At 44.0% G+C, this 15,531-nt stretch overlaps 1 protein-coding gene across 1 annotated transcript in view; it reads right to left on the reverse strand.

Moving 5' to 3' along the window:
- Window positions 1-2,911: 2,911 nt before the first annotated feature.
- The window catches only part of LOC142152032 (uncharacterized), a 62,975-nt gene continuing 50,355 nt past the window's right edge, over window positions 2,912-15,531 (reverse strand). The window contains exons 27-29 of the mRNA XM_075208233.1: window positions 8,083-8,238; window positions 6,509-6,569; window positions 2,912-4,632 (exon numbers count right to left, since the gene is read on the reverse strand). Coding sequence (XP_075064334.1) covers window positions 4,163-4,632; window positions 6,509-6,569; window positions 8,083-8,238 — 687 coding nt within the window. The 3' untranslated portion in view covers window positions 2,912-4,162. The remainder of the gene's footprint in view (window positions 4,633-6,508; window positions 6,570-8,082; window positions 8,239-15,531) is intronic.

Raw genomic sequence — 15,531 nt, forward strand, 5'->3', positions numbered from 1 at the left:
TCTTATTAAAGCCTGTAATGCACAATGTTGCCTGCCTTTGCATGAGCAGCCATTTTGTAGATGCTGCTACTGATGCAGCTGTTGCTGTTGCTGCGGAAGGGGATGCATCTACCCAGTGGGCTGTCACAGTCATATAGTCCTTCGTTTGCCCAGAACCACTTGTCCACATGTCCGTGGTTAAGTGGACAGTGGGTACAACCGCATTTTTAAGAGCACTGAGGACACTTGATCGTACTTCTCTGTACATTTTTGGTATCGCCTGCCTAGTGAAGTGGAATCTCGAGGGGATTTGGTACCGGGGACACAATACCTCCATCAACCCTCTAAATCCCACTCCACTGATGGCGGACACCGGGCGCACGTCTAACACCAACATTGCAGTTACAGCCGCAGTTATACGCTTTGCAATAGGGTGACTACTATCGTATTTGGTGGTCATGGCAAACGACTGTTGGACGGTCAATTGTTTGGTGAAAGACTTAGCGGTCTTACGACTTCCCCTCTGGGAAGATGACCGACTAACAGCAGCAACAGCAGCAGTGGCAGTAGTAGGCGTACCGCTGCAGGATTCCTCGGATGAATCCCGTATTGAGGAGGACTCAGTCTGGCTGGTGACTTGGGCTGCAGGACTGAATCTGATGGAGATTGTGGAGGAAGTTGACGAGGAGGGTGTTGCTGGTGTGTATCCAACTGGACCACGGGATTTAGGTGTCCCTGTACCGATGAGGGTCCTATCCCCAGTTCCTGAACTAACCACTGAACTATGAAGGTTATTCAGGTGACGTATAAGGGAGGATGTTCCTAGGTGGGCAAGATCCTTACCCCTGCTTATTTGAGCTTTACATAAGCTACATATTGCCATACATTGGTTGTCTGGATTTGGATAAAAATAACTCCAGACCGAAGAGGTGCATTTTTTGGTCTTCTGACCAGGCATGACGATGGGCTTTTTCATCCCATGGACATCAGCTGTTTCCCCCCCTGGTGCCTCATTTACAATAACCACATCACCATCCTCATCATCAAGTTCCTCCACAGCGCCAGCTACATCATCAATAGCCTCCTCCCGAGCCACCTCTTCCCGTACAGTGATGGGAAGGTCAGGCTTGACAACCACCAACACCCTTGGACTCGCCTTGGGGATTTGTGATAATTTCTCTTTAGAAGGCAGAGTTGTTTGCTGTTTTGTTGCTGACAGCATAACTCTCTTCAATTTTTTGTAGGGGGGGGGGAGGAGGAGGAGGGCTAAGATCCGTGGGTGAAGCTGAACCACTAGTCATGAACACGGGCCAGGGCCTAAGCCGTTCCTTGCCACTCCGTGTCGTAAATGGCATATTGGCAACTTTACGTTTCTCCTCAGATGATTTTAAGTTTCTCTTTTTGCTACTTTTTCTTAACTTGGGCTTTTTGGATTTTACATGCCCGGTACTACGAGATTGGGCATCGGGCTTGGAAGACGACGTTGATGGCATTTCATCGTCTATGTCATGACTAGTGGCAGCAGCTTCAGCATTAGGAGGAAGTGGGTCTTGATCTTTCCCTACTTTATCCTCCAAATTTTTGGTCTCCATTATATGTAGCACAAGATACTGCAGAATGTGTGAACTTGGTAATATTGCAGTACCAATGGACTTATACTGCTGGATTGGTTTTGCAAATTTGGTTATAATTATTATATATTTTATTTTTTTTTTATTTTTTTTTTTTTTTACTTTTTTTTTATTTTTAAAAAACTTGGGAATAGTGGGGAAATAACTATGCCCTTAGAAGCACAGAGCACAGGACACAGCACCACTGGACTGAACAGGACACGGCACAGGACCCAGCAGCACTACGGAACTCAGCAGGACAGAGCACAGGACACAGCACCACTGGACTGATACTGCAGAATGTGTGAACTTGGTAATATTGCAGTACCAATGGACTTATAATGCTGGATTGGTTTTGCAAATTTGGTTATAATTATTATATATTTTTTTTTTTTTAAATTTTTTATTATTTTTTACTTTTTTTTTATTTTTTAAAAACTTGGGAATAATGGGGAAATAACTATGCCCTTAGAAGCACAGAGCACAGGACACAGCACCACTGGACTGAACAGGACACGGCACAGGACCCAGCAGCACTACGGAACTCAGCAGGACAGAGCACAGGACACAGCACCACTGGACTGATACTGCAGAATGTGTAAACTTTGTAATATTGCAGTACCACTGGACTTTTACTGCTGAATGTGTGAACTTGGTAATATTGCAGTACCAATGGGCTTATACTGCAGGATTGGTTGTGAAAATTTTGTGGTAATTAAAAAATATTAAAGTAGTTTTTGGTATTTTTTAAAAAAACTTTTTTTTATTTTTTTAAACACAGGGGAATATTGGGGAAATAACTATGCCCTTAGAAGCACAGAGCACAGGACACAGCACCACTGGACTGAACAGGACACAGCACAGGACCCAGCAGCACCACTGACCTCAGAAGGACAGAGCACAGCACACAGCACCACTGGACTGATACTGCAGAACACAGCACAGCACAGCACAGCACAGCACAGCACTAAACAGCACAGCACTAAACAGCACAGCACAGCACAGAACTAAACAGCACAGAACTAAACAGCACAGAACTAAACAGCACAGAACTAAACAGCACAGAACTAAACAGCACAGAGGACCACCTAACACACCCTCCCTCTACCCTGATCAATGCCCGAGTGAAGATGGCGGCGACTAGCGGGGAATTTATAGGATCCGAGTATCGCGAGATCCGACAACGGGATTATGAGTCAGAGCCTCAGTTTCACTTTTGAATTTGGCGCCAATACCCGGATCTGTCTCGGATCCGACTCGGATCCGCAACGTTCGGGTGGGCTCGGATTTCAGAAATCCGAGCGCGCTCATCCTTAATTTTACTTCAATATAAAAGGCTGAAGTTTTCTTTCTTGAATACGTAAGACTAGCCCTGTGAGTACATGTTACACAGTTAAAAAAAAAACAGTCCAACATGAACGTTACGTAGTAACATTATGTGCGCATATTAACATTTGTCCACCTAGATTTCCAAATGTGTCTGCAGACAGGACCAGGGTATATTTCCCCTCCTTTTTCACTTTAGAGTTGTACTACCAGGAAAGCCTTGTTACATAATGAAAACTGCATTCTGAAGTTGTTAGAAGCTCCCAAAGTCATACAAAAGATTTAGGGCCTATTTATTAATGGGTATTAAGCCTTTACTCTTGCAAAACGTCTGTTTTGCCGGGGAAAGGCTCTTTTATTGTTACTCTCAATTTATCAAATGGCTAACTGAGAAAAAAGATAGAGGCAGGGGGCGCAGGACTGATTAAGGAAAATAACAGTGGGGTGAGGGTGATACAAAGGTGTATAGAAGGCGGTGGAGAGAAATATATATTAGCTAGTGATGACACATTTCAGCACTGATTATTCGCAATGCATGCACAGTAAATAGAAGGATGGGAGAACCTGAAAGATCTTGGTAGTGCATGGCCACTTTTCATCAGTGCTGTCTGGGTAGACTAATTTGATAAATTGCTGCATTAAAAAATTATACTTGATGCCGATTGGTGCTTAGTAATGATAAATAGACCTCTTAATGAGAAATGCTGTTTCCCTGTCACATGAGATTGCTTCAGATATAAAAGTACTGTGTGCTGACAGGGCCGTAACTAGGGCTGTGTGACAGCCCAGGGCGCAACGCTGAAGGGGGGCGCAATTTAGGAATATTTTAGGTTAATTTGGTTAAAATTGAGGGCTAGGGGGGCGCCATTTGTCTTTCTCGCCCAGGGCAAGTTACGGCTCTGTGCGCTGACATCCTAGTTCTGACAGCTTCTGTTATGCAGCATTCACACCACCCTTAATTGGTATTATCTGGATCCTGTGCTGTTGCTTGTCAACCTATGTGACAATGTAAGCTGTATTACGCTTCAGTTTCAAGGGATTTTTTTCAATAATAAAGGGAATAAGAGCAAAATGTATTTTTTCTTGCAAATAAAAAAATCAAATAACAGTATGTGGTAATTTTTGTGATTAAGGGTGACAATTTTTTTACTCAAACTAGTTTTCTAGTTTTGTATACATATTCCAATCCCACCAATCCCAATGATAATACATTTAGGAATTATGTCTTTTTATGTGGCTATGTAAATCTAGCTCTCTCCAAACTTAGACAGCTGGTTTGTATTCCGAGGCTGATAGGGCCGGGGAGAGAGGAGGGCTGTAGCCCTGGGAGTGAGGGGACCACGTGTGTCACCTGTTCCCTCAATTTCACCATGGCTCCTGGGACTCAATGGAGATCCTTCTGTGGGATTTCTCCAGCTCCTGCCCATTGTCCTAGGAACGTTAAGTCTCAGTGGAGATGAAGTAGGTGTAGTGTTAGTGTTTTGGGGGCTTGATGGTCTGGAGCTTTGGAGAGAGTCTGTCCAGGATCCTTCTGGAGTTTGGGTTCCAGTCACTGGTGTTAGTGATCCTTGGCTGCCCGATTCAGACTCATTACCTAGATGTGAGTTTCTGGGGTCTCCAGATAACCGTGGCACACTAGGGTCTGTTGGTTCTTTTTCACGGCCAGGCTGGGATATGCTTCTTATCTGTTGGACCTGCTTCTGGAAACGCAGCTTAGCTACAGATATGAAAAGACACAATACTTGTGTGAGACGTATATGGAAAATGTTCTATTGTAAATGCCAGAAAGAGTGAATCATAACTATTCCATACAGAACAAACAAGAGCACAAGTCAATGGAAAAGCATTCTATAAGTCATGTAATATCAATGAATATCAGGAGCACATTGTCCTAGAGAACAAAATGCTTCCGTAGACCAAGTACAGGCAGATGTATTATTAGTATTGCATATCATCATCATCAGCTATTTATATAGCGCCACTAAACCCACAGCACTGTACAGAGTACTCACTAACAACCAGTCCCTGTTCCATTGGAGCTTACAGTCTCAATTTCCTAACATTCACATACAAAGAGAGAGACTAATGTCAATTAAATAGCAGCCAATTAACCTACTAGTATGTATTTGGAGTGTGGGAGGAATCTGGAGCACTCGGAGGAAACCCACGCAAACACAGCACGGTGGCTTAGTGGTTAGCACTACTGCCTCACAGCACTGGGGTCATGAGTTCAATTCCCAACCATGGCCTTATCTGTATGTTCTCCCCATGTTTGCGTGGGTTTCCTCCGGGTGCTCCGGTTTCCTCCCACACTCCAAAAACATACTAGTAGGTTAATAGGCTGCTATTAAATTGCCCTTAATCTCTCTCGGCCTGTGTGTGTGTGTGTGTGTGGGTATGTTAGGGGATTTAGATTGTAAGCTCCAATGGGGCAGGGACTGATGTGAAAGAGTTCTCTGTTGAGCGCTGCAGAATTAGTCGCGCTATATAAATAGATGATGATGATGATGATGAAACACGGGGAGAACATACAAACTCTACACAGATTAGGCCATGGTCGGGAATTGAACTCATGACCCCAGTGCTGTGAGGCAGAAGTGCTAACCATTAAGCCACAGTGGTGCCTACAATTACCGAGAGTCCCACTACTAGAGACGGGGGAATGCAAAACAAATGTTTCTTACTCCTTAGTCAAATGTGACAGGGAAATACTATCCAAACAAAGGGAACAGCTAGGAGTACAGGATTTGCAGTGCAGATGCTTAGTGGAAGAACAACTCCTAGTAAGAAGTAGGGTAAAACAGTATCAGGGTTTCTCTGCTTCATAGCACAAATCATCCAGCATTTCCAAAAATTCAGACACAAGTAATTACAATTTTAATCAATATATTTTCAATTCTAACAAATGATGGAATGGAAGATTTAAAAGGCGGTGGGATAAAAAAGACAAGAGGGCAAGATTAAATTAATTTACATTTGAGCACTTATGGCCGCTCCCCATCACAACTGATAACCAGTTGACCAGGCATCAAGTGCCACCACTGTTACGCGTTTTAAAAAGCCAAAACTAACTTTTCTATCAGGGTAATGGCAGTCTGGAAATTATATGGTTGGAGTCCAATCATATACATAAATAAATCATCCATAACTGTTACAATTAGTATGTCAGCAAGTATATGAAATACAATAAAATTATATTCCCAATAATTTATCGCTCTAAAATCATTGTAAAATCAAAGTTTTTTACTTTTTAGAAAAATTAATGGAAGGAAGGATAAGAAAATACATGTAGATATACAAGTGTCCTATTTATAAATCTGCTAGTGAATATATCACCTTGTGAAGACAATATAGCTACCAAGTGACTTTTATGAATTGGCAGGGTATATATCTATCTACACACAATACAACACAACTTCCACTATTCACAATTTAAATATCTTGACATGGCAGCCCCCAGATCTATTTGGCCACACCCCAATTTGCATTGCAACCCCACTTTGCCTGAACAAATCAAAATCAGTTAGGTGACATTCTGCTGCAAGCCCACAACAAAGCTCGGAATATGTCAAATGCTTTCTGCATGTACCAACCTTTCATCAGAGATTCGTTTTTTTCTCGCAGCATTTTAATTTCAGAAACCATTGAGGATATCTAAAAAGAAAAAAAGCCTGAATGAAGCACCTACTGAGAGTGCGTACTAAAAACAAAACAAAAATACCAACACATGCAACAATTTTAAGAATTTTACTGAAACCTCTTTTCATAAAGTGAACGATTTGTACACACACAATGCAAATGTGATCAACTTAATATACTGAGCATGTACAGAAAAAAAATATTTTTTATACTTTAATTATGACCATTTAATCTACAAATACACACTGATACGGTTGTTTTCACATATTGAGTGATTAAAATTGTCAAACTTGGACAATCATATTTCAAGGTTTATTGGATTAAATTGCATTGTTTTTACCCCCCTTATCTGGCCCACACGTGAACCATAGCATTGGCTAGCTGCTTCTGATTGGCTGAGGGTAGATTGACCCCTATAGCTGATAGTACTTAAGTCATTAGTGTTGGTGCTATATTAAATTAAGTTGTGACCATCTATTTGCATCACTTAATGAATATTTACTTTTGGACTGCGGCAGGAAATTTTTAAGAGACAAAATAACATGTTTGTATTTCATTATTTTGTATATTCTGTATTTGTGTGGGTTTCCTCTGGGTGCCCCGATTTCCTCCCACAATCCATTAACATACTGGTTGGTTAATTGACTGCTAATAAAATATGGACCCTAGTGTTTGTGCTTGTGTGGTAAAGAATTTACACTGTAAGCAATAGGGCAGTGACTGATATGAATGATTAAATATTCTCTGCACAGAGCTGAGTAATACGATTGAGCTAAATAAATAAACATTAATAGTAATGATAATGGTAAATGCAACTTTCACATTTATTAATAACTGTGAAGACACTATTCTCTCTTGTCTATACACTTCATTACATTATTATATTGTGTACAAGTACTGTAAGGCGAAAGTTGCAACTAATACTGACAAGCCACATTTTTACACTTTCTCTACACTATTATGAGGTGTGTGTATACACAATTGTAACGTGTGCGATACGTATGCTCACTAGTTACATTTTAGACATTATATGGTCGACACCATAATATAGACAGGGTTTGAATGTCGACAATAAAATTATCAACAGTATTATTAGGTCGACAACTAAAATGTAGGCAGTATTATTAGGTGGACAATTGAAATGTAGACAGCATTATTTTGTATATCCTGGGATGAGTAAACTGATCTACAGCTGGGTGGACAACCTAAGGGCATCACAAGGTATGTGTCATGGAGTACACACTACCACCACACATCAATGCAAACAGGGGTTATGTAATTAAAATGCAATCTGCACTACTTGATAGAGCCAGATCAAGAGGCCATGGGGCCCCATGCAATATACTGGGGCCCTCCCCCTTCTTCCGATTAGCCCTGGGGTGAAATGCAGCGCCGAAGTAGGGGCGAGTGGCTTAGCCCATGGACATTTCACTAGCCCTGCAAAAGTTTTTTATGTTATCAGGGTGGTTAAAGGTCTGTGTTATGGAAAATAAGGATACTGAAGACAGTTAATTATTTCCCACTGTACTTTTTCTGATTTTTCCTCAAGTTGCATCTGCAGTTTGCCAATGTTTTTTCCCTGTGACTCTCCAGGTAGGTTCTGGAGATCCTCCTTAATTTGCACCTTCTCCTTGCTGAAATCCTCCTGGTGTTCCTTATGAGCTTGGATAGAACTCAACACATTCTGAAAGAAAGGGCAAGCTGAGAAAGTAAACAACAGTATTACACCCAATCATATTTTAGCATAAGATTATATGTGCTACCAATTTCTGATTTAATTACTATTACTTAAACTACTCTGCATTTACTGTAATGCAAACTTTATGTGATGAGCTACAGACACTACTAACAAGGTTGAAATGTACATCCCTCTGTCCATTTTTAATTAGAAAAGGGACGGTGGGTTACACAACTGTGACACTGCAGGCCTTCTCTCCTGTTACCCCTACATCATTTTAATGACAGCACACTTTCAGCACAGCTTGTATACTTGTCTGTCAAGCCAAAAATGGGTAATATGGTATTGTACTATAGGACAGCAGGGGACAACATGGGATGCCCTGCACAACGAAGGAAGATGTTGACTTGGATGAATATAAAAATATCCTGAAAATAAGGATATTAAGATAATAATAAAATAAATAACAAGTTAGTAGAAACTGACTCTACACCTCCACACCTCCCCTCCTGTAGCTTTCCCTCTTTGTCTCACCTGCAGGCCCACCTGTTCCACTTCCCTTTTTATCCTGCTCTTCTCTGATCACCCCCTTCTTTTCCTTGCAGTTTCCTATAACATCACTCCCTTGCAGTCCTCCCATATCAACCCTGCAGTTTCTCCTTCTGTTCCATATGCAACCCTGGGTCAACCCCTTCACTCCCCTGTTTTATATTGTACAAACACATATGACTCTGACTACACCACCCCCTCTTCTCTCCCCCCCTTTATTTCCCTGCATTCCCCACCAGCTCTTCCCTGCAGCCCACTCCTCTTTCTCCCTACCTCTCGCTCCAGAAGTCCCCATCCTATTTTGCTCTTACTCTCTGTTCCCCTGCAGTACTATGTACTTAAATGCATGTTTTCAAAGCATTGAAAATTTAGTGAGTGTTAATGCTACAGGAAACATCGACAATGTCACAGCTCATCAGAAATGCATGCACAGGTCCAGGTGTTTAGAATATTTTTTGGACTAGCAGCATCAAAACACATACAATAGGCTTTGGAAACACACATTTATTGCTATAAAATAACATTCGTTTGTACAAGGACTAAATCTCATTTGCATAAATGTTGCACTTCTACCGTTCCAAATTGGACATTTATTGCACAATCTAGGCTATCAAAAAGAGGATATTTGTACTCACCATAAAATCTGTTTCTCTTAATCCATTTCTCTTAACCCACTGCTGAGTATGGGTTATAGAGGGCACTAAACTAACAAACTTGGCTGGCCTGTTCCACCACCTTTATGCCCGCTGGACGGAGGACAACCAGTTTACTTAACCAACAAAGCCCCAAGGATAGGACTAAAGCACATTCAAACAGGAACATACACTCAAAACGGTCAGAACAAAAGGGTAGGAGAGCAGATTTTATGGTGAGTACAAAAATCCTCTTTTCTCTTGCACAGTCATTAGGGGGACACTGCTGAACATGGTGGCATTCCAAAGCTGCCCCTATGGATGGGTATGCTCAGACTGTGCTTGTAACAGATTCTGGATACTTCTATTACTAATCTTGATTAGCGCTGGCTTACCTGAGGTGCGGAGTCTAACGATCTCCCCGGTGTTCACCAAGAACCGCCGCAAGGCGGGGTGGGCTTCGCTGCCAGGAGTCGCAGGTCGCGGTCCCCAGGTTCGCCCCAAGATGTAGTACAGCGGAGTGAAGCGGAGTCAAACAAGCCGGTTCGGTACACAGGAATGGAGTCAGGCAGAATCAGAAGGCAACTCGGAGGCAACAAGCCAGGTTCGGTACACGGGTCACAAGAATAGGAGAATGGTCAGCAAGCCGGGTCGGTACACAGGGATAGGAGAGCCAGGGAAGTCAAACAGGCAGAGATCAGCACACAGGAAGACACTGGAAACTGGAAGACACTGCAATCCACGAAGAACAGGAGCCAGGAACAGGTAAGTGTTGCTCTGACACTCAGCGAGTGTCAGAGTGAGGTTTTTATGCTGAAGGGGATTCAAAATCCCCGCCTCTGGGTTGTGGTCATGTGACCGCCTCCGGGTGCGGTCACATGGTCCTGGATGCGGAAGTGCGGCTTCTGGACGGAGCGGAGGGGATCAGGTAAGTCCGTTACAGTACCCCCTGCCATAAAGGTGGACTCCGAACACCTAATAGGGTTTCAAAGGAAATTTTTTATGGAAGGATTTAAGTAGATGGGGAGCATGCAGATCAATGGCTCTTACCCATGAGCGCTCCTCAGGGCCGTAACCCTTCCAATCCACCAAGAACTGTATGGCACCTTGAACTTTACGAGAGTCTAGGATAGTTTTAATCTCGTATTCGACTTGATCCTGATCCACAACAGGAGGAGGAGTTCTGGACGAGGTGGAGAATCTGTTGGTTACCATCGGTTTTAACAAGGAGACATGAAAGACATTGGGTATGCGTAAAGAGGGAGGCAGACTCAACCTAAAGGCTACGGGATTAATAATCTCAGAAACAGCGAATGGGCCAATAAACTTGGGAGCAAATTTTTTACTGGGAACCTTTAAACGAATGTTCTGGGTGGATAGCCATACTCTCTCACTGACTGAAAAACTTGGAGTCATTCTTCTCCTTTTATCATAGAATTTCTTGGAACGAGTGGTTGGTTTCTTTAAATTTATCTTGGTCTGTTCCCAAATAGCGGAGAAGTTACGAAACCGAGAGTCCACCGCCGGAACTTCAGAAGATGAGATTTGAGAGAAGGTGGGAAGCCTAGGATGGCAGCCATAAAGAACAAAAAAGGGGGAGTTAGAGATGGCCTCATGGAAATGGTTGTTATGGGCGAACTCGGCCCAAGGGAGAAGGTCCACCCAGTTGTCTTGGTTACTAGAGATAAATATTCTTAGAAACTTCTCTAATTCTTGGTTGGTTCTCTCAGTAGCCCCATTGGACTGGGGATGATATGCGGAAAAGAAGTCAAGTTTAATCCCGGATTTATTGCAAAAAGACCGCCAAAATTTAGATATGAATTGTGATCCCCTATCGGAGACAATATGTTGAGGACAGCCGTGGAGGCGAAATATTTCTTTAATAAAAATATCGGCTAAGGAGGAGGAAGAAGGAAGGCCTTTAAGAGCAATAAAGTGAGCTGTTTTAGAGAGGCGATCCGTGACCACAAGCACCACAGTACAGGATTTGGAAGGAGGAAGGTCCGTGATAAAATCCATGGAGATCTGTGACCACGGGTAATCAGGAATGGGTAATGGGAGCAAGCATCCATAAGGTTTCTTCCTTGGAACAAGCAGCAACAAATCTCTTCACATCTTCCAGCAAGGAAGGCCACCAGTAACTTCGGGACAATAAGTCCCAGGTCTTGCGAATGCCGGCATGCCCAGAGAAGAGAGAGTGATGGGCCCAGTGAAGGAGCCGGGTGTGTAGATGTGGCAAGATGAATGTTTTGCCCGGAGGACAACCCTTTTTCAGGTGTGTAGCTGCCAATACTTGACATGGATTTACAATGAATTTATTATCTTCCAAGGATTCCATGTCGGCTGGATCAAAAGAGCGAGATAAGGCGTCTGCCTTCGTATTCTTGGATCCCGAGTGAAAAGTGATGTTAAAATCAAAGCGTTAGAAGACTAAAGACCACCTTGCTTGTTGAGGGTTTAGACATCGAGCAGTGCGTAAGTAAAGCAAATTCTTATGGTCGGTATATATGGTGATAGGAAATTGTGCTCCTTCTAGTAGATGTCTCCATTCGGAGAGAGCCAACTTGATGGCCAGGAGCTCTTTGTCGCCAATCCCATAATTCCTCTCAGCAGGTAAAAAGCGACGGGAAAAGAATCCGCAGGGATGAAGTTTTCCCGAAGGGCTTCGCTGTGATAGTACGGCTCCTGTGCCAACAGAAGAGGCATCTACCTCCAGGACAAAAGGACGTGAACAATCCGGCTGTTGAAGAATGGGTGCAGATGAAAAAAGAGACTTTAATAATAAAAAGGCTGGGATAGCCTCAGTGGACCAAATACCAGCATCAGCAGATTTACGGGTCAATGCTGTGATGGGAGCCACGAGAGAAGAATACCCTTTGATAAATTGACGATAATAGTTGGAGAATCCTAGGAAGTGTTGAGTGGCCTTAAGGCCCGAAGGTTGGGGCCAGTCAAGTATGGCTTTCAATTTCGTGGGATCCATCTGTAGACCGGTGCCAGAAATAATATATCCCAGGAAGGGAATTTGTTTCTGCTCGAAGGTGCATTTCTCCAACTTGCAAAATAGATGATTTTCTCGGATACGAGAGAGGACCTCCAATACCTGAGTGCGATGGGATACTAGATCTTGAGAAAAGATGAGAATGTCGTCCAAGTAGATGACTACGGATTGGTACAAGAGGTCTTGAAACAGCTCGTTCATAAAGCCCTGAAAGATGGCCGGGGCATTGCATAACCCGGAGGGCATGACCAGATATTCAAAGTGGCCGTCTCGGGTGTTGAACGCCGTCTTCCATTCATCCCCCTCCTTAATGCGTATGAGGTTATACGCTCCTCTGAGGTCAAGTTTAGAAAAGATGGTAGCACCCTTAATCCGGTCAAATAATTCGGAAATCAGTGGCAGTGGATACCGATTTTTAACGGTAATGGCATTCAGGCCTCTGTAATCAATGCAAGGACGGAGGCCCCCATCTTTCTTTTTTACGAAGAAGAAGCCAGCCCCAGCTGGGGAGGCAGACTTGCGGATAAAGCCCCTTTTTAGATTTTCTTGGACGTACTCCTCCATAGCCTTAGACTCCGGGAGGGAAAGGGGGTAAACACGGCCCCTGGGAATGGGTTTACCAGGTATCAGATCAATGCCACATTTCCAGATTCTGTGAGGGGGAAGTCTAGTGGCTTCTTGTTGACAAAAAACATCAGAGAAGGTTTGGTATGGTTCAGGCAAAAGAGTCACAGGAAATTCTTGGGAACGTCTAGGACTATTCGGAGGAACCACTCTCTGTAGGCAGTGAGAGAAGCAGGACTGTCCCCAGGACAATATGTGACCTGATTTGCAGTCCAAGGTGGGGGAGTGGAGATGGAGCCATGAAAGTCCTAGGATGACTGGGTTGGTAGATCTCTGAATTACTAGAAAAGAAATCTTCTCCCGATGAAGCGCTCCTATCTGAAGCAGTAGGGGAACAGTGCGTACCAGAATGGACCCCTCAGGAATTCTTCCCCCATCAATGGCCATCAGAGAGATGGGTTGTTCCAAAGCTTGTGAGGGAATAGCAAATTGTTTAACTACTGTTGCAGAGATGAAATTTCCTGCGGCTCCGGAATCAAGAAGAGCCGACTGCGGGAAAGTCTTTTGTCCTAACTGAAGGGAAATGGGAATAGACAGGCAATCATTACTTCTGGGACCTGACTGATACTGAGAAAAGAGGCCCAACGATACAGCTCCTGAACTCGTTAGGCCCTGTCGTTTCCCGAGCGTTTAGAACAAGAACTGAGAAGATGGCCGCTCTCTCCACAATATAAACACAACTTGTTCCAAAATCTCCTCTCCCTTTCTTCGTCTGACAGGCGGGTCCTCCCCAGTTGCATGAGTTATGTAGAATGGGGTCGTCCCTCTCCCATAAGGGGGAAGCCCATGCTAAGGCTTGACCAGACAATAACGAAATCACATAGGCCACTTTCGTTTTTTTGGAAGGGAAGTTCCCTGGTAGAAGCTCGAATTGTATGGAGCATTGATTTAAAAATCCTCTGCAATACTTGGGGTCTCCATCGAACTTGGGTGGGTTAGGTAACCGTAACTGTGAGGAAGAAGCTGCTGCTGCGACCTGAGGTACAGGAGCCACTGCCGGCCCAGGTGATCCACCAGCCACTAGGGTGTTCTGGACAACATCCAACCGAGTAGATAGACTATTGAGCAATTTTAAAAGTTGCTCTTGGTTAGCTTCTTGCTTATCAATCCTTCCTACTAAATGCTCCAACAGATCTTTAGCTGTGGTATCCATGGTCAGAGCAAACTGTAACAGATTCTGGATGCTTCTATTACTAATCTTGATTAGCGCTGGCTTACCTGAGGTGCGGAGTCTAACGATCTCCCCGGTGTTCACCAAGAACCGCCGCAAGGCGGGGTGGGCTTCGCTGCCAGGAGTCGCAGGTCGCGGTCCCCAGGCTCGCCCAAAGATGTAGTACAGCGGAGTGAAGCGGAGGTAGCGGAGTCAAACAAGCCGGTTCGGTACACAGGAATGGAGTCAGGCAGAATCAGAAGGCAACTCGGAGTCAACAAGCCAGGTTCGGTACACGGGTCACAAGAATAGGAGAATGGTCAGCAAGCCGGGTCGGTACACAGCGGTAGGAGAGCCAGGGAAGTCAAACAGGCAGAGATCAGCACACAAGAAGACACTGGAAACTGAAAGACACTGCAATCCACGAAGAACAGGAGCCAGGAACAGGTAAGTGTTGCTCTGACACTCAGCGAGTGTCAGAGTGAGGTTTTTATGCTGAAGGGGATTCAAAATCCCCACCTCTGGGTTGTGGTCATGTGACCGCCTCCGAGTGCGGTCACGTGGTCCTGGATGCGGAAGTGCGGCTTCTGGACGGAGCGGCGGGGATAAGGTAAGTCCGTTACAGTGCTGTACATAAAACTTTTCGGCCAAAAATAGCGTCTTTGGAAGCAAATAGATTGAAGTGATACAATCTGGTGAACGTGTGGATGGAGGACCAGGTAGTTCCCGACACACCTGCTTGTCTGAGGCACCATGTCACATCACCCAGAAGGCAGTAACCGATCTGGTGGAGTGAGCAGTAATCTCATCTGGAACTGGAGAGCCCTCCGAGAGATAAGCCTGATGAATGGTAGTCTTTATTCATCTTACAACTGTCTGCTTCGTGGCCCGACCATCCACATTTGTGAGCATCGCAGATACCAGACCATCATTTTTACGTAAGGAGTCCATGCAGTCCACATAGATTCATAAAGCCCAAACCACATCCAAGAGAAAAAGTAAGTCCTGACTCCCGGATTACAAGTCCTGGGTCAACGCATGGATAACAGTATCCTGGTTGACATGAAATTTGGACACCACATTGGGTTAGAAAGAGGCCTTAGCATGTAAAAAAAAGACCTGTTAGCATAAAAAAACAGAAAGGGCAACCTGCAGGAAAGAGCCACCAAATTAGAGACAAGTCTTGCAGAAAAAAATAGCTTCAAAAAGGTAACCTTACAGATCAGAAACTTCAAAGGAAGAGTCCAACGATTCGAACGGCGAGTTCTGCAACGCTGAAAGAACCAAATTAAAGGTCCCACGTCTCCACCTGCGGATCAAAAGGTTTTTGGACATGAAGGACC

The sequence above is a fragment of the Mixophyes fleayi genome, chromosome 4 (genome assembly GCF_038048845.1).
Source record: "Mixophyes fleayi isolate aMixFle1 chromosome 4, aMixFle1.hap1, whole genome shotgun sequence".
NCBI lineage: Eukaryota > Metazoa > Chordata > Amphibia > Anura > Limnodynastidae > Mixophyes > Mixophyes fleayi.